This window comes from Mesoplodon densirostris, chromosome 2 (genome assembly GCF_025265405.1).
Source record: "Mesoplodon densirostris isolate mMesDen1 chromosome 2, mMesDen1 primary haplotype, whole genome shotgun sequence".
NCBI classification, from domain to species: domain Eukaryota; kingdom Metazoa; phylum Chordata; class Mammalia; order Artiodactyla; family Ziphiidae; genus Mesoplodon; species Mesoplodon densirostris.
Genome location: NC_082662.1, coordinates 21,883,679 through 21,906,939, shown reverse-complemented (window position 1 = coordinate 21,906,939; position 23,261 = coordinate 21,883,679). Strand labels below are relative to the sequence as shown.

At 46.5% G+C, this 23,261-nt stretch overlaps 1 protein-coding gene across 2 annotated transcripts in view; it reads right to left on the bottom strand.

Annotated features, from left to right (window-relative positions):
* The window catches only part of ARID1A (AT-rich interaction domain 1A), a 71,673-nt gene extending 51,595 nt beyond the window's left edge, over positions 1-20,078 (bottom strand). The window contains exon 1 of one of the 2 annotated variants that reach the window (XM_060089210.1): positions 18,203-20,078. In XM_060089210.1, the coding sequence (XP_059945193.1) occupies positions 18,203-19,345 (1,143 nt within the window). In that variant the 5' untranslated portion in view covers positions 19,346-20,078. The remainder of the gene's footprint in view (positions 1-18,202) is intronic. The other variant, XM_060089209.1, reaches the window with a different exon arrangement.
* Between the last annotated feature and the right edge of the window lie 3,183 nt (positions 20,079-23,261).

Sequence of the window (23,261 nt, the reverse complement as noted above, 5' to 3'; positions counted from 1 at the left end):
CCCAGGATAATAAGAGATTCTTCACTTCCTATTTGGCCTCATCAGAGAAATCACTAACGATTTCCTGAAGCTATACTGATGATAAGAAAATAAAAATCTCTCATCAGATATACCAACACCTGACCCAGGAGATCAACTCACTCAGCCTATGTTTCTTATCATTCATAACCTGAGAATCACACCCCATTTTTCTACTTCACAAGAGACTGAAAACAATTCTTTCATTTTAGTTCTAGTTCATTCCAGTTCTCAACCATCTGGTCATATGCCTATGGTGAGAGAAGAATTACCAACAACTAGTTTACAACTACCACCCGAAAGAGACAGTTTTTTAAAAAATTCTTTCAAAGTTCCGTAAGTGTCCAAGTTGAATATAAATAAAAAACCCAAAGTCAATTAAAAGTTCTATCTACCCCATTCTATTTACAGAAATGATTCTTGAAGATCAGGGCACATTCCCCTTTGCAGCCTTAAGTAAGAGCCCATTTCAAAGACATGACCTGAAGCACCAAGCTGACCGAACTCCTAGGAGGGGCTGCAACCTGACAACAGACTCAGGACCTTCCAACCCACACTGTCTCTAAAGTGATAGAGAACAAGACAAGATGCCTGGCTCTCTCCCTAGCTCAGAGATACTTAGGCTACTGTGCTCCATCCTTCCAGACCAGAAAATCAGAAAAAAACTCACTAAGGGTACAAAAAAGAGACCAAAGGGGGAAAAGTCACTGAATCTTCCACAAAACTCAAATTATGAGAGCCAACCATAATAACCACCTCGCAGCTGTCCACCCAGAAGAGGCGTGACAGAAAAACCACAACCAGGTGGCTGGCATTTCTTTATTTCTTCGTTGGGTCCTGAAAGAGCTCTTCAAATAAAGCAAGTAGAGCATTAAAGTAATAAATTCCCCAACAAATGATAAAGTTCTTCTCATCCAGAGCATTTTCATTAGCCACCTTTCAAAGAGAAAGTGCTCTTCCAAAAATGATCACTTTTTCGGAAGACCAAACTTAGCTAACCAATTTCTCCCAATTTCCAATGAATTACAAAAGCCTCTAAGAAAGACACATACCTTCCTGAGAAAGAATTCTTCAGGTACTACTTAAAACCAAGGTATATAATATATAAAACAGTAAGGCCCCAAGACAATGATTAAACAAGAATGAAATGCCATTTGATAAAATTAAACATCCCCTTGTTTACAACTTTTTAATCTCAAGAGCAAGGCAGCATTACAACACGGTGAAAAGAGTACACTAGACACTAGACTGAGAGAATGCCTGAGTTTCAATCCCAGTTCTCTGACCAACTGGGGAGAGTGGGGCAGGCACTAATCAGGCTGTACCTAACCTCCTCAGCTACACACTTGAATCCCGCCCTCTAGATTCTGAATCAGCAGCTCTGGGATGGGGCCAGGAATCTCCTCAGGCAATTCTCGTGTCCAGTCTGGGAGCATTTGGGCTGCATGGCCTCCCTCCAAATCTCCTCCCATCTCCAGCACAGAATGACTCTAGAACTCAGATGCACGTTCAGCTTCCTTAGCCAACCTATGGTCTGAAGAGGGCAGTGCCTGGCCAATAGAGAAAACCCAGGAATGGACCTCAGATTCCCAAATAAGCAGCATTCTCAAAGCCAAGATTTCCCAAATTCTTATACTTAATCCCCGACTGTCTTGTTCACCTGACCACCTATTACTAACAATACTATATGCTTTACTTATTTACCTTGTTCACTGTCTGTATCCTAGACTAGAACATAAACTCCGGGAAGGTAGACATCCCAAACTTTCCTACTTTAAAAGAGGAAAAGAAAGGGGACTGTGAAAGAGAAAGTGGAATTCTAGAGGTCTTGGCAATTCCTAACCTCTTTCCTGCTGAGAGGAAATGCTTTGGTTCAACACAGTAAGTCCTAAGAGCTCTGCCTCCACAATGCCTTCAACTTCTCTGTCCCTCAGTTTCTACATCAACAGAATAGAGAGGGCAGTAGTAGCACCCTCAGGGTTGAATGAAATAAATTAATACATTAAAACGAAACATTGTTTTTCAAACCAGCTGGACATGCTCCAGCCTCAGAGTCATTGTATTCACTGATCTCTCCACCTGGAATACTCTTTCTTCTCTCAGGTGTTAGTATAGCTCTCTCACATCAAATATCACTTCATTTTGGCCTCCCCTGGTGTACCCATTTAAGATTTCAATCCTGCACACTTCTTATAGTTGATCCCTGATTAACTTTGCTCCTGAGCACATATCACTAAGCATACTATATGCTAAACTTTACTTATTTATCTTGTTTAAAGTCTATATCCTGCACTAGAATATATAAGCTACAAGGTTAGAATACAAGGTATGTGTCTGTTTGATTGCTATATCCTCCAGCACCCAAAATGTTATCTATTATCATCCTACACAAGTCCCAAATTTCTAAGCAATAACGCTTAGAAACCAGACCCAGGTCTGGTCCCACACACTCAAGACCAGAAACCCAAAATGGTCAACTAGAAGTTAACTAACAATCAAATAAATTACTTCCCTCTCTCCATACTCAATAGGAGAAAAAGCAGAATGGAGCTGAACGCAGTTTCAAAATACCCACTTAAAAAACAAGAATACTACAGGACTTCCCTGGTGGCGCAGTGGTTAAGAATCTGCCTGCCGGTCTTCCCTGGTGGCGCAGTGGTTGAGAGTCCGCCTGCCGATGCAGGGGACACGGGTTCGTGCCCGGGAAGATCCCACATGCCATGGAGCGGCTGGGCCCGTGAGCCATGGCCGCTGAGCCTGCACGTCCGGAGCCTGTGCTCCGCAACGGGAGAGGCCACAACAGTGAGAGGCCCGCGTACCGCAGAAAAAAAAAAAAAAAAGAATCTGCCTGCCAATGCAGGGGACGTGGGTTCAAGCCCTGATCCAGGAAGATCCCACATGCCGCGGAGCAACTAAGCCTGTGTGCCACAACTACTGAGCCCATGTGCCTAGAGCCTGTGCTCTGCAACAAAGAGAAGCCACCGCAATGAGAAGACCGTGCACTGCAACGAAGAGTAGCCCCCATGTACAGCAATGAAGACCCAACACAGCCAAAAATAAATAAATATTTTTTAAAAATAAGACTTAAACACACACACACACACACACACACACAAGTTAGACACCAAAAGGGTTGACCAGTCCAGTTCTCAAGCTCTACCTACTTTCAGTCTATTCTCCCAAAGGAATTTGTTCAATAGCTCCTTCCAAGAATCCTGACAGTAAAGCCCAACGGTTTTCAACCTGGGCAATACTAGCCCCTGAGAAGTGTTTGGAAACAAATGTACGAAAGTGCCTTTTTGGTTATCACAGCGATTCTGTGGTATTACTGGCATTTATTACCTGGGGAGCAGGATGTCAAATGTCCTGCAATGCATCTCCACACAAAGAAGAGCCTCACTGAGAAACAATGGACTCTAGCCCATTACAAGTCCAATATGAGATGGAGAATTTCCTGTAACACTTGACCCTGGAGCAGTGATGGGAAAGGGAATCAGAAGTGACTGGTACCTATCCCAAGAGCCCAACAGTACAAAGTCACCCACTAGCCAAGGTAATCATAAATAAAAATTCACTTTATGAAATAGTTGGAAAATAATTTATTGAAGGCGGTACTTCCCCAGTGCATTAATTACAATTATATAGTTATTTGTAATTATTTATTTATATCTTTCCCTACTAGAAAGTACTCCATGGCATTATGAATCCTGTTGCCTGATACATTGTAGAAGCTCATTAAGTAGCTGTTACATTACTGTAAGCAACTGCCAAATGGTAGGTAGGTACTCACAGGTTTTTCAAAAAAAGTTTTGCCACAAGACTTCTTACACTGGCAAGTCCCAACTATTGTATGCTTTAAATTAGACAATATTTCAGTAACAGGGCTGGACAATTACGTGAGCTAAAAAAAAGTTCTTATCCTGAAAATTCTTGAGAAATGGGGCAAATGATCAAAGTCCAAGAAAACCTGATGGTATACAAGGAAAATAGGTTGGTATACTGCCTTCCAGTATATGCTTAATAATTAAAAACTTAACAATATACAGACCTGACTACCCACACGAGGTGTTATGGGTTGACATCAGAAAAAAGTATTTCCTCCCACAAACCATCCTTTGGTGCTTCTACTAGGGAAAGGACCTTATTGTGGATGGACCACAGCCCAACTGAGTAGATAAAGAATGAAGCACTAAGTAGGTTTAGACATTTTCTTCCCTACCTATTTGTCATTTATCAGAAATTGATATGGTACACTTAAGGGATACATGGAGAGGCAAGGGTCACATAGCCTTTCAAACAGAGCTTTACCCAGGAGAGTATATATCAACTTTTCAGTAAAGACAACACTTCTAAATCACACCTAGTTCTTTTGACCTAGTTTCTAAAATACTACTCCCTCTTCCATATGTTAAATTGCTTTACAGATAACTGCTCAAAAATAGACAAAAAAGGCAAAGGCAAAAACTGCTTCTAGCCAAAAAACTTTAAGGCCTCCATGCCTTCTCCTTTAAAAAGCTCTCTTTTCCCCCATTCCTTTTACTTTATCTATAACTACAAACTTGGTCCGGCATGGGTCATATAAAAAGGTTCTAAATTTCTCTAAGTGCACAGTTTTACATTCTGCCAGTTTTTCCTTCTATACTGAAAAAGGTATCTGTGACATCACTTAGCTGAAGGAACTTGATTTACATGCAGTAGGGGAATCTGTTTGCCATCATGCTTTGATTGTAATCAATCCAATCAAGTACTATATTTTGATAAAGACACTGAGAAGCAGCAGCCATGGCACTTTCATTAATTCCTAGGGCTGCCCTGGACCACTTCCCAAAAATGCCAGCCTTTCCCTTGGTCCCCCTATGTCCACTATAACAGGCACAATAAAATAAGTTAAAGAATGGCCAAGGGCACAGCCAACCTTATTAAGATTATAGATGCTTCCAAATCCTCAGGTTTTTTTAAGGTCAGCAGTTCCCTGAATGAAAAGCCATAGAGTACTACAGATTCTCCTATCCTTTTCAGAGCTCCAAAAGTACATTGGTACCAACCTCCTCTACACCACTGTCCACACAAATGCGTACAGAAGAGCCTGGCTTCATCATTTATACCAGAAATGCATGAGACTAGACCAAAGTTACCAGCTGTCTTTCCTGCTATCTCTGGCCAGTATAATCAAATTGGGATGAATACTTGGCACGCTAAGCTACGAAAATCTAGCTAATATTTATCTGTACCGCCCCCCCAAGTCTGTTTTGGCTCATACACTCTTTTGAGATTGCTGTGTTCACTCACCCAGACACATTTACCAAAGGGAAATTCTGTGTGCCTTGAATAAGGCAATCTCAATCTCATTTTATTTTAACCCAGAATACCATAATGAGACCACATATTGGTCACTTGAGGTTTTATGTAGGGGGTTTAAAGAAGCCAATTCAAAGCTGCACTGGGAAAGCAGAAAATTCAAATCACAGACTAGAAAGAAAAACAAGAATGTTACAAATCTTAGACCAACAGAACCCCCAAAACAGATTAAGGAGGGCTAAGAAAGTCTCCAGACCAAAGGCAATAAGGTGAGAAAAGAGAAGAGGGAGAGATCATCTAGGAAACTTGTTTCTTAGTTTATTAGACAAAGACATGTCCTGCCTCTAGTTAGCCAGGCCATTCCAACAGAGGTAAGCAGATACCAGGAATCTTCACTGAAATGATGTTGATCTGAAAGTGGTATAAATCGCCTCTCGGGTTCTCTTAAGACATTTTATCAGCTCTGGTGTGTTAAAGTTACTGAAGTCTCCATGTGCTTTGCATTCTACTAACAGAGTGAGAAACCAAAGGAAAGACTGAAAAAGGGAAAAAAACAAGAACAGAGAGAAAATAAAGCTGAATGGCAGAGGGATGATAAAGTGAGCCTAGAACACAAAAACACACACACGGAACATATGACTACCAGAGTATTGTCTGTACATACAAATATCAAATCACAGATCAAACTGTCAGCATACTGCCTCCTGGAAGCCTCTGCCTTCATCGCAGCCAGGTCACAGTGATCACAGCTTCCCTTCTCAGGCAGGAGGGAAAAGAGGTCTGGTACAGGAAACATGTTTTTAATGGGAAGGATTCAGAAACCACATCAGGTTTTCAGAAAGCCCCCATGAACTACAACACTGGTTCTCCACTTGGTCTTTGCATTATTAATGTTTATTATCTGACCATTTCTGTAACTTCCATTTCTGTGCCAAGCACAATCCTTATTAAGTCATACAACTAGGGACAGGTTTTGGCTCAAATGTCCATTCCTCAAAGAGACCTCATCCACTTCAGAGATGGGGTAACTTGTCAGAAGTCTTCTTAGAGGGTTTATTTACTAGGACTTCACAACAAGGGACACAAGGAAAGGAATCACAGCAAAACTCAAGGTGACCACTGGGGCACTGAGGGGTGGGGGATGAGAGATAGAGGGAAGTCATTAAGAATGGTCTACTCAGAGACCACCAGATTCTCAGATCAGCTGGCCATCAACGAACAGAAAGGATATCATGGCATTTAATTGAGGTTTCAAATACTAGCCTCTGAGGAGCATTTTCAAGAACGATTTTTTGGGCAGTTTTCTCAACTGGTCATACTTGGAGGCCACCATGGGCCACCATCCTAAAATGAGCTTTTCCACCTTCATCAAACCAGAACCATCCTCATGCTATGCCACCAAAGAGCTAAAAGAGAAATGGAGGGCAGGGAGTCCCCAGGTCCTATAAACAAACAGAGTTTGTCATTACTATATAGAAGATCCATCTCAGAAGTATTTTCTTTCTTCTCCCCCAACCCCTAGCACTTTTAACCTTTTCTCCAACCAATAACACACTTTCAACATCATGGGAAGGGCAGATACATCTGAAAATTAGCCTTTGGTATAATTTGGAAGAAGCCCCTCAGGTATTTCAGATATATTCTGTAGCCTAGTTGAGCATAAATCCAGTAGTTGTCAAACTTGAGTGTGCATTATAGTGGCCTGGAAGTCTTGTCAAAACATACTGCCAGAGTTTTGGATTCAGTAGGTCTGGATGAGTATTTGCATTTCTAAACAGGGCCCAGGTAAAAATGCTATGGGTCCAGGTAAAAACTATGGGATAGCTTTTAATTCAGCACAGACTAATGCTGTCTGTCTTTAACCACTCAATTCTATCCCCCTCTCAAGCAGGGGCCTCTACCAACTAGGAGCTGTGTTCAAATTTTATTGGATAACAAGTAATACTTACATATATATTATTTAACGTTTACTACAGCTGCAAGTAGATATTTTTCCTTATCATAAAGTTGAGGATACAGATTCAGAGAAGTGACTTGCCTGAAGTCACACAGCCTAAGGGAACTTTAAACCTCGCTTTTAGAGCTGACTCTGACATGAAACTGTGTGAGGCACTTAACCTTTACGTGTTCACTTCCCTGAAGTGGAAAATTAAGACAATAATCCTCATCTCTCCAGTGAGTGCTCCAAGTTCTAGAAAGTAAAATCACTCTGCAAATATTTTCGTAATGCAAGTTACTCTCATTTAGGTCAAAGTGAAGGGCTCTATCTTTGAGCCTGAATCCTACCTCTATCCCCACTCTCAAAGAGAAAAGGGCCTAAGGACCAAATCCTGCCAATTCTTACCATCGGGATCATACAGACATTCATCAAAAACCTAAATAAATTTCTAAATGGAAGAGATGGATGGGACAGAAATCTAGGCATAATGTCAAACTGTAACTAAAGGCTTTTCAGTCTTTCACCCCATTTAAGAGTTCTAGGGACTTCCTTCGTGGTCCAGTGGCTAAGAATCTGAGCTCCCAGTGCAGGGGGCCCGGGTTCCATCCCTGGTCGGGGAACTAGATCCCACATGCACGCTGCAACTAAAGATCTCGCATGCCGCAATGAAGACCTGGCACAGCCTAAATAAATAAATAGTTTAAAAAAAAAAAAGAGTTCTAGATTATTGCAAAAAATAATGTCCCAACGAGGTCTAGTGCTTGAATAATTTATTCTGGAGAAGCAAACTTAGTATTTTATAATGTTACACAGCTCTGGAGAATCAGACAAACCTTGATTCAAATCTGAACTCTACCTTTTACTAGTTTTTTGTCCTAGGGCGAATTTCTCATTCTTACTCTACTTCCTCATCTGTAAAGTGGGAGGAATAACTCTAGAACCCACCTCTCATGATTGTGAAGATTAAATAAAGAAATTCATGGACAGACCCAAGCATAGTGCTTGGCATATAGCAAGTACTCAACTACATGGTAATTATCATTAATATTCACCCCCAACACACCATCACTTGAAAACAGGGAACTCAGTGAGGTCCTTGGCCTACCCCTGGCCCAGGACAAAGTTGTGGACAAACTACCTATAGAATTGATCCTCAAATCCTTATTAATATCTTTGGCAGCCCAGATTCCTAAACAGGTAAAAAGTTAGAAGTCTGGAAACGAAAGGCAGGTTATCCAAATCTGAATCAAGAGTTTCACACTCCTAAACTAATGCCGTGAAACTCCATCACCTTCCAACCAGAACAGAATCTTGTCCAAAAGGCAAGAGAAAAAGCCATCTGTATTCACCAGAAAAGATGTAGTAACAAAGAGCAACCAATTCCCAGCATTCTGCTCAGGTGATTTGTTCTCTAACAACAACAGAAAGCTGTAATAAGGTCTACCCGAGAGAGAGGGGAAATCACTGGGCAAGAAGAGCCCAAAGACATATCTGTTTCCTCTAAAAGGAAGCACCCAGCACGATGTAGCCTTTAATCCTCTACCACGTGGCTGAACTCACACTCTTCTTAAAGTCAAAGTACACCAGGCACCAGTCAGTTGAGAATAAACAGCTGGACCCAGATGCACTCATGCAAGTTGTGACCTCAAGGAAAACAGGAGGCAAAATAAAAACACTAAGCACACAGCAAATGGGTTTTCAAATATCACACCAATCCTTAAACTCCCCTGCTGCCATCATGCTGGTGCTAGATCTTGAGGGGGGAGTTCCTTTTAACAGAGACGTCTATAAACAAGCAAGCTGAAAGCTAACAAGTTTAAGAGGGAAAAGCATACAAAAATCTTGGCTGCTGGTGATGAGCCACAAAAAAATCATGAACGTGCCAGTGCCAAGGGAGGAGGAAGTCTAATACCTAACATTGCAGACTTAGGAACCCAGAAGCAATGAAGCCATAAGGAAGCCCAAATGCAAAAGAGAGAAAAAAAAAGCACATGGCACATTTCCTCTTCGTATTCAAGCAGCACTCTGGGCCTGCAGAGCACATAGCCCAGTGCCCAAAGCCCCTTAGTATTTCATACCAACATTAACTTCCTGGAGGACGACAAAAATCTGTCCTGGATTACTGAGTGATTTCTAATATGTACCATAACCAACACTAAGTCAACATTTTAGGGATCAAATTTCCTACTCTGCAGCATGTTGGAATGCATTCTTGGCATTAGACTTCTTCCCACTGCAGTCCACCCTTAGAAAATGCAGAAGCCACTGGGAAATACAGACTCAACCTGTCCCAAGACCATCTTCTAGTATGCACAAATGACTAACAAAAATAAAAGTTCACTCAGATGTCCCTTTAAATTCAATAAATACTAATGCCATCCATTTAAATAGGGGGAAGAGCAAGTTCAGGGAAGAATACTCAAGGCAGTTAAGTCAACATTCACCCCAACTTGCATCCTTAAAACCTGGACTGACTAAGGAGTTCATCTCAAGCCCCTACACACTTGCTGGTGAACCACTGTGCCCAATTCTGAGTTACTGGAAACTCACTTTCGCAAAATGCCAGAATGGCAAGGTAAAGATGGCAGAAGAGGTATTTCCAAACTATCTGTATTCAAGACTCCATATCTTTATACTGGAACAGTGTAACCCACCCTCCTCTTCCAGGTGGAAGCACTGTAGTAGCCTGGTACTGGACACTCCATGCATCTTCAGCTGTTAAGCATCCACTTACCATTTGAAAAGTGCCAGAAATCACATGTGATCCAATCACACATGGACTAGCAGGTAAAGAGAAACCAAAATCACTACATTTCAGAGGCTCCCATAAGGAATAAGCATGTGTTTGCAGCATTTATGAGCTTCTTGGCCACAGCCAACCTAATCAAAAACAATATTAAAGGCCATTTCTGTGAACAGATGGGCAAACTGCATATGTGCAGGCTTACCCACCCAACAACCCTCAATATAAGGTCTGATCCAAGCAACTCAGCTTGAGCACAGCTCCCAAACCTTCAGAAACAGCAGCAGCCTGAGTCCAGACAGGTACTTCATGGCTCCTGTTTTAAGAAAGGTCATTAACTTTGCCGAAAAAGAAAAAACTCAGGCTCTCTCACCAAAGTTGAACGACTGTCACTGTAGAGCTGTCCAGGGCACACAACTCTGAAGGTGACACAAACTTCCAAACCCAAAATTACTACAAAAGAGCCTCTGAACTAGCCAAGAACTTGGCAGCTTGTACTAAAGGCCCCACATAACCACAGGAACCACTAAGACCCTGAAACCACTCTCTTTCATGGAACTGGTTACAGTCCAAATTCTCAAAGTCACCAGAATGAGACAACTACAGGTCTGGGGATGGATGTGTAATTTGAATTCTGTAAAGCCCATGAAACTCAGAGTAGCATTATGAAAAAGCAAATTAATATTTTAACTTTCCCCTTCTTGGACATTTAACTTCACAAATCACTGCCTCTGGAAAGCTGTCCCAGGTTTACTCTGCCCAAATGTGATTGCTCCTTATTCTCAGATTCCTTCAGCCCATACACTTAGTTTGGTCTGTATCCATTTGTAAAACCCTGCTTTGCAAGTTTTCCAAATGTGTACACATAAGCATGCTTCCCAAGAAAACTAAATTCCTCTGAAGCAGATATTGCCTCTATCTTTTAAGTGCCTCCCTAGTATCTAGTAGGTATCTTCACAAAGAGCTACATCCCACCCCCATTTGAATCTCCAGATCCCCAAGCTAGAAATCATGCTCTCAGCAACAAGCCTGAAGTTCTAATACCCTCCCTACCACCATACTGGGGAAAGGCCTGGGCAATCAATGTCAGTGTCAATCCAAGTTTTTGTATCTTGTTTTAAAACAAGCTGATAGCCTTTGGTAAGTTAGCTGAACCTAACTAAAAATTATGGTCAGGGCCATAATTACATTCATACTCCCTACTACTATGCTGAGTCAAAAAGGCACTTCCAGGACTCTGGTCTAAAAAACACTTCTTGTGAAGAACACTGGTGTCAGAGTCAGTGGATTACGTTTAAAAAGAGACTTTGAGAAAGTAAATCCGGTCATCTCACAAGGCTACCAAGGGAGAGTACGATAGGCAGACAGGTAAAACACTTCTAAAATACCTCCTCCTCCATAAAAAGAATGTTTCACCAGAAGAACCAGAAACGTTTTTAATCCTAAAATGGCAATTTTAAAAACAAAGATTGAATCTACCCACATAACCCTTCAGGCAGGACTTAGCGAGTCCACAAACACTGTACTGACCCAGGAACCTGGGGCATTAATTTTAATATAAAAATAAGTGATGCACAGGAGTCCAGTAAAAGCTATATAAATTAAACCCAGCCCAGGCTTCCCTGGTGGCACCGTGGTTAAAAATTGCCTGCCAATGCAGGAGGGGACACGGGTTCGAGCCCTGGTCCAGGAAGATCCCACTAAGCCCGAAGCAACTAAGCCTGTGAGCCACAACTACTGAGCCCACGTGCCACAACTACTGAAGCCCGTGCGCCTAGAGCCCGTGCTCCCTAACAAGAGAAGTCACCAGGGACTTCCCTTGTGGTCCAGTGGCTAAGACTTCGCCTTCCAATGCAGAGGGTGTGGGTTCAATACCTGGTGGGGAGCTAAGGTCCCACATGCCTCATGGCCAAAAAACCAAAACGTAAAACAGAAGCAATATTGTAACAAATTCAATAAAGACTTTAAAAATGGTCCACATCAAAAAAAAATTCAAAAAAAAAAAAAAAAAAAGAGAAGTCACCACAATGAGAAGCCCGCGCACCACAATGAAGAGTAGCCCCCTCTCACCACAACTAGAGAAAGCCCACATGCAGCAACGGAGATCCAATGCAGCCAAAAATTAATTAATTAATTAATTTAAAAAAAAATTAAACCTGGCCCTTGGAGGAGTGGGCTTATAATCCTGAGAGCCAAAGCAGAACAGAGGCTGAGGACACCACTGAAGTTGTAGTATTTTTTTTTTTCCTTTTTGGTATTCCAAAAATGCAAACCCAACCCTAAAAACATCTCACCAAACTACAGAAACGTTCTGAAAGAACAATGCTTTAAATTTAAAACTCACAGTCTCATAAACCAAGCTTTAGGAGCACACTTACTTCACTAACTGAAACTTAGGACCTTCTCTCCAAACTTCTGTTTATTTTCACTCTGAAACTGCAACCGATTTTAAACAGGGCTCCACGTGCCCTGAACTCAGCATGAGCCAGAACCAGGGAGGTTTCTCTTCCAGGGTATCATCTTTTCACTTCAAACCTCTTTTAGATAATCTCTTCTCATCTCCATGCTCTCCACCCCCACCTCTACCCCCCAGCATTACCCTCTCTTCCCTACCCCCAAGTCTTTTTCTCCAATGCTATTTTATTCCACCACGTGAGAAGAAACGAACATTATCTTTGCTTGAAAACTGTTTATTAATTTGCCTGTCAAACATTCTATAGAGCCGTTTACATCTTACTATAGAAACCTCCTGGGTACATATTGACAGCTCAGCAAGTATTTACACAAAGCTCTGAAACACTTGGTTCCTTCAGAGAGAAGCTGCTGCTGTGTCAAGCAAAGAATTATCAAACACCTTTCCCTCTACCTTTTTCCCTCTTTCATAAAGGGAAGCTTCCTTCTAGCACACCTCTAAGATGCCTAAATTACACTTTTTAACTACTAAACGAGGAGGAGAAAAATTGGAAATTCTGGTATACTGGAGAACAGCCGAAAGAACAGTATTTCCAGGACCAACTGCAAACCACACAACATAATTTTAAAAAAACAACAGGGGTCTGAGAAATGGCAATACACCTATGAAGTTGACCCTGAGACGCTTTGCTTTTCCTGTTCCTGTTCCTGTCTCAGGAACTTTTGCTCCTCTCTCAGCAAAACTTACAGGGCAAGTTCAGGCACTCAGATTACAACCAACTGCCCAAACCAGACCTAGACCTGCCCAAACACCAGAAGAGTCTGAAGAGCTTAATACTACCTCTCCCCACCTTCCTATCCACCCCCCACCAAAGAAACAGTGTTAATGTTGAATTTATGAATATCCACTCCTCACCCCATCCCTAATCTACCCAAAATCCCCTCATGGAGATTCTGAAGGAACTATTTTTCAAGTCTTGCTCTAATGAAGTCTAATTTTTCAATTACTGTTTAGTGTATTAATACCACCAGCCAGGTGGAATAACTAATGACAAACAGATTAACAGTCCCAAAGCAAAACAATCTGGTAGGGCTTTTTCTGCGAAGGGCCACAGACCACAGTGGCACCCAACTATTTAGAGCTTGTTCCTGTAAATCCTCAAGAGAAAACAGCCTTGAGTTCCTTGAGCCCACAGAAAGAAAGATGGTCTCAGGATCCCTATCAAAAAAGGTACAGGAAAAAGCTGCCCTCCTAACAAGCCAGATATGGAAGCACAGACAGATGTATAGCATCAGAGAAGGTTATGCAGTTCACCAGCTTCACTTTACCAGAGAAGAGAAAATGAAACAGAGAAGGCAAATGCCCTGCCCAAAGTCACACAGCTTAATCCAGAGCTGCACGTGGAACCAAAGCTCCTCTTCCTTCTGAGTCCTGTGCTCTTTACTGCTCACACACAACTTGGTGCACATCAGTAATGACAATGACCAATCTAAACAGGGAAAAACCCAGAAATGAAAGCCAAGGGAATCAGGACTCCATTTCAGAGACCAAGGTTATCATCCCATCTCACTGGCAGGAAAGAACTATTCAGTGCCAATTTATTTTGAATACCATATTTTAGCCATATTTGCATGCTTCAGTTGCTTCTAGAATTTTGGGATTTGAAGCCAATCAATACAAACTTTTGGGGGATGGGAATGGGAAAAGACCCTGACCATTACTTTGTTAGCTTATTTCCGCATCTTAAAAAAGGTTCACTGGGACTTCCCTGGGGCGCAGTGGTTAAGAATCCGCCTGCCGATGCAGGAGACATGGCTTCAATCCCTGGTCCAGGAAGATCCCACATGCCATGGGGCAACTAAGCCTGTGAGCCAGAACTACCGAGCCTGCGCTCTAGAGCCCGCGTGCTGCAACTACCGAAGCCCGAGCACCTAGAGCGTGTGCTCCACAGCAAGAGAAGCCACCGAAATGAGAAGCCCACGCACCGCAAGGAAGTGTAGTCCCTGCTTGCCGCAACTAGAGAAAGCCCGCACGCAGATCAACGCAGCCATAAATACATACATACATACATACAATAAGGTTCGCTAACTTTGCAAAAGGGTGACTGTAGACTTCACACCCTACAGGAGTCAATCTAACATATGAATATTTAATGCAATCCAAATCATCTTGTTACAGCAGGTGCCACTTGTCATGGTTACTCTGTCACACACAAGGGAAGGAACCTCAAAACGTCCCTACAGGGCCCAATACAAAGAAGCCAGCCTTGGTCCTGACTGCTTTCTCTCTTCTCTCACCATCATCCCAGCCTTCATCAGCCCAGTTCTCTCATGGAAAAGCAGAGAAACATGAAGCCCTCCCAACTAGTGCCGTCTCCGTGTGGTTTTCCTGATCCCTCCTACTTGAGAGAGCTCCAAGAGTCCTGTGTTTCAGCCAGCCCAGAATTTCTGCCAGTAGGCATTCCCATAAGCCCAGGATTCCTGTATTTGTTTCCCAGGAGTCGGAAATATCATTTGATATTTCCACAGCAGGAACTAACAGCCAAGCTTCTACAATCAAATCCACCTTGATCCTGGACTACATATTCTATCGGATTTTTTACTTTGATGAGCGTAGTCTACCAGCTCAAGGTACTACAGCTAAAAAAAAATGCTTTACACGAGGTTCAAGAACATAGGTGACTGAAAAGTATTTCATCAGTAGCAGGATTCAACACCTTGAGATACAATACTACTTATGGAAAGGCATAAAGGAAAAGTTTGTTTGATGGGATCCAACCAGCTCCTGTGAAAAAGACAGAGCCACAATACACACACATACCTAATCTTTATTCCATAAAGATTCAGAGTCAAATGAACATTACCACCTTAGCTGTGTTAATCAAGTCCCTGCAAAAAAACTTTTTTTTTAACATCTTTATTAGAGTATAATTGCTTTACAATGTTGTGTTAGTTTCTGCTTTGTAACAAAGTGAATCACTTTCAAAAAACTCTTAATTCAAGACTGAGTTAGGGAAAGAAGAGGACAAACCAAGATCTTATTATTTAAGAATGCTTAAGAATAGGGCATCATGGTCTGACAAGTAGTTTATCCTTAAGTAGCAAAAAGGAATTCAGAACGAAATCCACCCACCTACAACCTTCATCTAGATGACACGCCTGAAGCAACCCACAAAACTGGAAGTTGCACTGTCTCTTCTACAAGTGAATGCTCACCAGCCCATGCTCTGGGTCTCAGGAGAACAGGCAACTGAACTGAAATCCGACAGGAATCTATGTTGTGTGAAGTGCTAGGCCTGTTAATGTTAAAAGGGAATAAGAAAATTCGCACAAAGGTAGCACAGACAAGCTTCCAAACAGGGACTGTATCTACTTTCCTACCATTTATCCAGCACAGAACATAGTGCCTAGTACATAGAAAGTGCTCAAATATTTGTTTAATGACTGAAAAACAGAAATTACTATACAGCAAAAATTGGTTTTACCAAAAAAAAAATTTGCTTGAATATCCCCAAGCTGAAAGAATTCAAATTAATTTTTGTTTTTAAATGAGCCTTGACTTACCCCAAATTATTTCATCTAATGGTTTAAGAAAAGTAAATTTCTTAGCCTCCTTTCCCCCTCACCCCCAAAAAGGGAAAAAATGAGGGGAAAGAGGTAAACTATAGAATGACCCAGAGAGAAGATGTTCTAAGACAAAATTTGTCTTCCAGACACTAGGAATCTAATTTAAAATTCCCCTATTTCTTGCCCAGATGTAGAACATCATGGAAGACATGGAGTCAAGGCACAGACCTCTAAACCTGCTACCTGACATAAATATTTTCAAAATTCCCAGCTCAACATAAGAGTAGAAAAGCAGTTCTAAGATGGGGAGGGAATACATCTAATTAGGCCGCCGAAGTGAACAAAATGTGAACAAAATCTCATAGGACAAAGGTACAACTGGGTACTGCTGGGAGAGGGGCAGACATGAAGGAAGACTTTTTCCTGCTTTGAAAAGACAGATTACTCCAAAGAATACCCAATATTCCTGACCAAAGCACTGACGACAGAACATGATGAAGAGGAAGAGCAAAATAAAACAGAATGCATAAAAACACACCTAAAAGTTGTAATTTCTAAGCAAGTCTTAAGTATCATTGTAGGTCATATCTCTGTTATCTTGGAAGATAGAAATAAATGGAACTTAAAATGCAAAGAAAAAAACTGGTTGACCTCTATTTCAAAGCTGTAAAATGAATGATGACAAAATAGAAAACTAGGCTTTTTGATATTTCCAGGAACAAATGATAAATTTCACCAAGCCAAGCCTTTAAGAAACAGCCCCTCTCAAGATCAAAAAACATGTCCTTCCCTTTAAATTGAGCTGCTCTCCTGAAGTTCAATTAACAAAAGAAAGTGTTAACATGTAAACATGTTAACAGCCTTCCTTAAAACAGAACACCTAAATATGAAATTCTCTTTCAGAAAGCTTCCAGTTCTCAGAAAGTTTTTTCCTACCCCCTCTGATAAAGATCCCACATTTGCCACTCAATAAAACGGTCAGTAAAATAATTTCAATTCTGCAAAGCGAACAGGGTCAAAATTACTCAAGACAAACGCATCTTCAGAGCCATCAAAGAAGTCATTTATACCATCAGGAAAGTCACAAAACCAAAACAAACAGCAAACCCATTGTAGAGAAAAACTCAGCTACTGTTCTGACAACACAGAATCTATTTCAGTCTGCATAAAACATAACAAGCAAAATAAATCCAAGGTACAAGCAAAATGCCACTGCCTCCTCTTTTGTTTCGGGCACAATGTAACAAGGGCAGCCTGTCTGGGACTCTGCTCCTGCTGATACAGTATTGCTGCTTAAACCTCCCTCCTCAAGGTCACAGCCAATTTCAGCTCTGGAATAAAAGGCAGATAGTGGCAGCGATGGTTTGGGTTATCACTGGCAGAAAAGCAGAGTGTAAAAGTTTATGAGCTCATCAGGATTGTTGTACCATTACATCAGAGGCAATTATAAATGGCCAAGAGCAGGAGATGGGGAGCCAATCAGATCACAGATAGGATGTCAACCTAAGACCAACTGTCTCCTGGCTTTGACAGAAGGATTTTACCTCCATAATTCAAATCCCAAACCAAAGCAATCTGCACTTACTACTCCAATCACTCAGCTGTTTACCAGCACTTCCAGGGAGAAGCCCAGGCCACTGGGCCGACGGAGACTAAGACAGGAGACGGCCCGGGCTGCCCTGGGTGGACCGCAGCCGGCCTCTAGCTGCTCCCAAGTAGGCCCCTGCCCTCCCTCGAGGTCCCCCCGAGCCCGAGGGGCCCCTCCTTGAAAACACAGATGGGGACCGGCCTAGAAGAAGGTGGGCGGTGGGGGGTGGAGCAGAGAGGAGCTGCAGGTGAGCAAAGAACTGTTCATTCAACTCCAGACCTCCTAGCACTGCCTATACCCCTAACCTGACCCCCCAGCACCCCGTCACCCCGGGCCGGGCCCTTTCCCGCACACTCTGCTCCGCACCCCCTGGAAGACTCCCAGAGCTGGAAGGGACCAGGGTAGAGGGAGAAGGGGAGCAGACACCTCAGGGAAAGCCCCACACAAAGGCTGAAGGAGGGAAAGAGAGGAAGGCAGACAGGCAGCCATTTTAAGAGGGAAGAGCGAGACAATGGCAGCTCCCCAGCAGTGGGGGCCCCGGACTGGGGGTAGCCCACGGCTGTGGCCTGCTCCCCGCCGCCGCCCCCCACTCCCAGGACCCCGCTCGCCCCAGCCCCCTCCCCACTCAGCCGTGTACCTGCGGGGTCCGGGCGAGCGGCTGACCCCCGCCGCCGCTGCTCCCGGGGCTCATGGGCGCGTGGTGGCTCCTTTGTTGGGCTCCTCCCGAGGCGGCCGCCGCCGCCGCCGCAGCAGCAGCAGCAGCCCCCCAGCACTGCGAGGCCATGTCCGCCGGGCCCTTGCTGGCGCCCCCGTCCTGGGGCCCGCCGCCGTAGTCGCCCCCGGGGTAGCCCTGGTAGCCCCGGGCCGAGCTGGGCGACGTGAGCAGTTGGTTGAGGGTAGGGGTGGCGGTGGGCTGGGGGGTTCCCCCTCCGGCCGCTGTGGGGCCGCCTCCCCCCATGGCCCCGAAGCGCTGCTGAGCGAAGGACGAAGACGACGAGGAGGCGGAGGCGCTGGAGGAGGGAGGCGGCTTGGAGCCGGCGGCCGCCGCCGCGCCGGACCCCGGAGTGCCACCTCTCGGGGAGCTCAGCGCGTAGGCCTGGGGGGGCGGGGGGTAGGCGCTGCGGTTGGGGTAGTAGGAGTTGTACTGGTGGTTGGGGAAGCCGTGGTCGTGCGAGTTCTGCTGGGGCCCCGCGTAGGGCTCCAGGCCCCCGCCGCCGCCGCCGCTCTGCAGCGCTGCCAGGCCAGGGCTTTGTTGTCCGCCATGTTGTTGGTGGAAGACGGCGGCCGCCGCGGCGGCGACGGCAGACGGGCTCCGGCCGTAGGGTTGCCCGAAGCCGTAGGCTGGGGGCGGCAAGGCGGCCGCGGCTGAGTGAGGAGGCGCCCCCACCCCGTCGCTGCTGCCGCCACCACCGCCGCCGGGCGGCTCCGTGAGGTTATTGTTCAGGGCGGGCCTAGGGCCCGCGTTCCCGTTCGAGTTCTTCAGGTCCGGCTCCGCGCCGGGCCCGCCACCGCCGCCGGCTCCGCCGCCGCCGCCGCCGCCACCCCCATTGCTCTCAGCCCCGTCCTGCAGCTCCTTTCCCAGTGGCTGCGGCGGCCCCACGGCGGGGCCCTCGCTTTCCTGCCCGGCGGCTGCCTTCATTTCCCCGCGCTCGGCCGCTACCGCCGCCGCCTCGCCCCCCGCCTCCTCCCGCTGCTGCTGCTCCGCTTTCTTCAGCTCCGAGGGCGGCGGCGGCGGGTTGCCCAGGCTGCTGGCGGCGGCGGGGGCGACCTGCGCGGCCATGATCCCCGCTGTCTCGTCCGCGGAGAGACCCGGCCCTGTCTTCGTCTTCTTTCCCCCTCCCACCCCGCCCCGGGGCCGAATCCCCCGGGCTGCCCTCCCCACTCGCCCGGGCGGGCCTCGCGGGGCTCCGCTGCTGCGCTGCGCTCGCTCGCTCCTCTCCCCCCCGCCCCGCCGGCTCAGGCTCCGGGCTGGCGGCGGCGGAGGAGGAGGAGGCGGCGGCGGCCGAGGCGCCGGCGGCTCAGCTGCTCCCGGCTCTGTAGGCTCGGGACCCGGCTCTCCCGGCTCATTCCCCCCAAGCCCTTGCCTGGGAATGAGGGGGGCGGTGGAGGCTCCGCTCCCCAGGGCCTGGCCCCGCTGTGACTCTCCGCTTTCTGCTGCCGGAGAAAGGAGGAGGGAGGGAGGGAGGGAGGCAGGCGAGGGGGAGGGGGCGGGGAGGGAGGGAGGGAGCGGGGGGAGGGGGACCCGGGACGGGCGGGCTGGAGGGCGCGCGGCAGCAGCCCAGGCGCCGGGAGGTAGAGTCGGAGCGTAGGCCGGGCCGGGCGCCCTGCCTCCCCTCCCCGGCCGCGGCGCGGGCTGAGGTTGCTGCGCGGCAGCGGGCGGGCGAGCGGGCGGGCGGCCGGACTGAGCGGCTAGAGCGCCCCACTCTCCTCCGAGTCCCCCTCACTCCGACACGAGGCTCAGCACTGCCATTTTACCCAGCGCCGTCGCGGCCGCCTGGCAAACCCGGAGCGGAACGCGGAGCGGGCGCAGGCCGTGGAACGGACTCGCTCCCGTCCCTTCACAAAGGAGGAGGGGAGAGAACCAGCCGCGGCGGCGGCAGGCCCTCTGCCGCTTTCGCTCGGCAGCGCCGCCGCCGAAGGCTTCGGGGAAAACCCGGCCCGGAGCTCGCGCCTCTCCGGAGCCTGCGCCGCCTCCCTCCTGGCGTTCCTATCCAGGTCGGTCCCCTCCAGGCCGCGCGTAGGGGAGCGGGCAACCGTGAAGTTTACTCGGGGCTGCAAAATTGGCCTGAGCCCGAGACCGCGGCCGCCTCGGCCCAGGCCTGACCCCCTGGCAGCGGGCCTGGTCTCTTGGCTGCTACTTAGCACCTCTACAGCACTTTTCTTCTTCAAAACCTTTTACAAACCCGCTCCAAAGAACCAGCTGAGCCTTACCGTTTATCCCCTTTGCAAGCTGCATGGAATGACAGATCATTGTTTTCCCACTCCTCTGCCCTCATTAGCCAGTCCTCACAAGACCCTGGGGGCATGAGGTCTATTATCTCCATTTTACAGAATCAAGACACAGTGTAGGGGACTGCCCTGTCACTTAAAGTCTGAGCAGAGGAGGGTGGCTTTAAAAAGCAGCAGAGTCCCCACAGCTGCCCCTAACTACTTAGCATTAAAAACAAACAAAAAACAGTGGTCAAGGGCTTCCCTGGTGGCACAGTGGTTAAGAATCGGCCTGCCAATGCAGGGAACACAGGTTTGAGCCCTGGCCCGGGAAGATCCTACATGCCGCGGAGCAACTACGCCCGTGAGCCACAACTACTGAAGCCCGCGTGCCTAGAACCCATGCTCCACAACAGGAGAAGCCACAGCAATGAGAAGCCTGCGCACCGCAACAAAGAGTAGCCCCCACTCACGGCAACTAGAGAAAGCCCGCGCACAGCAACGAAGACCCAATGCAGACAAAAAAAGTTTAATTCATTAATTAATTTAAAAAAAAAACAGTCGTCAAGTTGTGCCATATTCAACAATGTGATCAGAACATCAGAATGGGTTTGAGATCAAAGCTGGTCATCTCAACACTGACTTAAAATAGTCACCACTGAAGCTACTTTGAGGGCATATGACAGCCTTCTAGCGGGAGAACACAAGCCCCACCTTTGCCCACGATGACCAAGAGCCCCCGTCTCCAAAGACAGTACCTGTAAGACTGTAAACAGATCACAGAAGAGGCTTCAGGGACTGGAGGAACCTAAGTGTTCAAAGAAACCACTGCAGAAGAGGGATGACCAAATGGAGGAAACTATTTTCTCCTTAAAGAGAGAAAAGGTGCAGTCTAACAGGTCACTTAGAAAACAGATACAACCCAAATTTGTTTTCTGTCCTACACTGTAAAGAATCATCAAAGTTTACCATTACATTCTAAGAGATGCTGATTGAGCTGGAGGCATACATAGAAAATTCTAGATCCACAGGCCCCACCAAATCCCAGAAGCAGCCTTTTCCTCCTCTGGCTGACTTGGAATGCTCTGACATGACAGGCTACAAAAGCCAGAGGGGATTCCAGCTCCTCACCAAGCCCAAGGCTGCCTTGGGAGAGGCCAAGCCAGCTAGTCACTAGACACCAGGGCCTTTTTCCCACTTAGATTCTGTAAATGGAGACTTCATGGCCACAGAGCCATTACCTTAGAACTTGCAGAATCTGCAGGCCCCTGGAGTTTTGGCCATGCCACTGGTCACTGTGAATAATTCCGAAAACCTGAACTCATTCTTACCCCCAAGGAAACCTAAGAGCATCTTACACTAAAAAAGCAAAAACTTCCTACTGGTGTTTTCTTTCCCCCCAAGCCAAGAACCAAACCGGCCTACCAGGATCTGACTGACTGGAATGGACCAGTGCCCTCCTTTCACTCACAGTCCTCAGGGGCAACAACTCGCCTGGTGCATTAGGTCCTAGAAACCAGATTATAGGCTGCCTCTTAAATGGAGCTTGGCTATTTAATCAACTGCCTCTGAGCTGGCAAACAGTCCTGAGTCCTGCACACAAATGAGGAATTTTTTACATGCAATTACCCTGCCATTTCCCTCAGAGGTGGAGTATAATGAGAAACCTGGAGCCCAGTGAAAATCTGAAAGCCAGAATGAATTTGTCTCCAGAGGAAGCCCTCATCCCCTTTCTTCAATGGCTGTGAAATTTGGAAAGTGCCAAAATCCCTGTCCGACACGTGGGCAGGCTGTTTTGAAAACAGCCACCATTTTTGTCTAGCAATAAAGTGCACAAAAAAATCTCTCCACCTGGATTGGAGGAGGTAGTAATGTCGGATTTCTCCTTTCCCACTTTTTTTTTTTTTTTAATCTCAAATCCTTTAGGGTCCTCTTCCACCCCTACCCTTAGAGCCCCACATCACTATCCCGAGTTGACGGGAACTTTCTTAGAAACTGGCCCATCAGCTTTCCCTAGGGGTAATGGCTGCGGGAAAGGGGGGAGGGGAGGAACTGGGCACGTGGCTGGCCCGAGCTCCGAGACCCGGGTTTGGGGCTGTGGGTCCTCCCGTTGGAGTTTTCTCCCCCACGGCCCCTGCCTTTTAACCCCACACCTAGGCAGCTCAGGAATCCCGGCGCCGATTGGAGAACTAGGACTAGGACAGCGCTACCCGCACGAAAAGCTCCTTTGCCACCAACAGCCTGATGGCAAATATGGACTGAATCGTTGACATGGAAACCGGACTAAAGTCTCGCTCGCTCCGTCACAAGAGAGTTCTTATCTCCGTCCCCGACCGCACGGCACTTGGCAAACGTGGACTGGATCTCCAGCCCGGAGGATCAGGCCGAGTTTTCTGCGCGCAGCATTAACTCCCGCAGCTGCCGCAGCCAAGGAAGGGGGCAGGGCTGCCAGGACAAACCGACTGAAAATGGCAGAAAATGGGCTCTCATTTTATCTGGCTACACAGTGTGCATGGATTGGGCCCGAGAGTAAGGGAACAGCCTATTAAAATCCACGCAGTCAACTGCAAAATGTGGAACCGAGGCCTGGAGGGTTTGCTAAGAGAGGGAAACGTTTGCAGGGAGGACAGCCCTTCCTCTCCGGCAATTTGCTTCCCAAGTGTCCGAAATACAAAATTCAACAAACAAACAAAGGATCGGGCCCGGCTCCTTCCTTTCCCCACTCTTTTTGAAGGAAGACGTTTAAGCCCAGGGACCCAAGTGAAGGT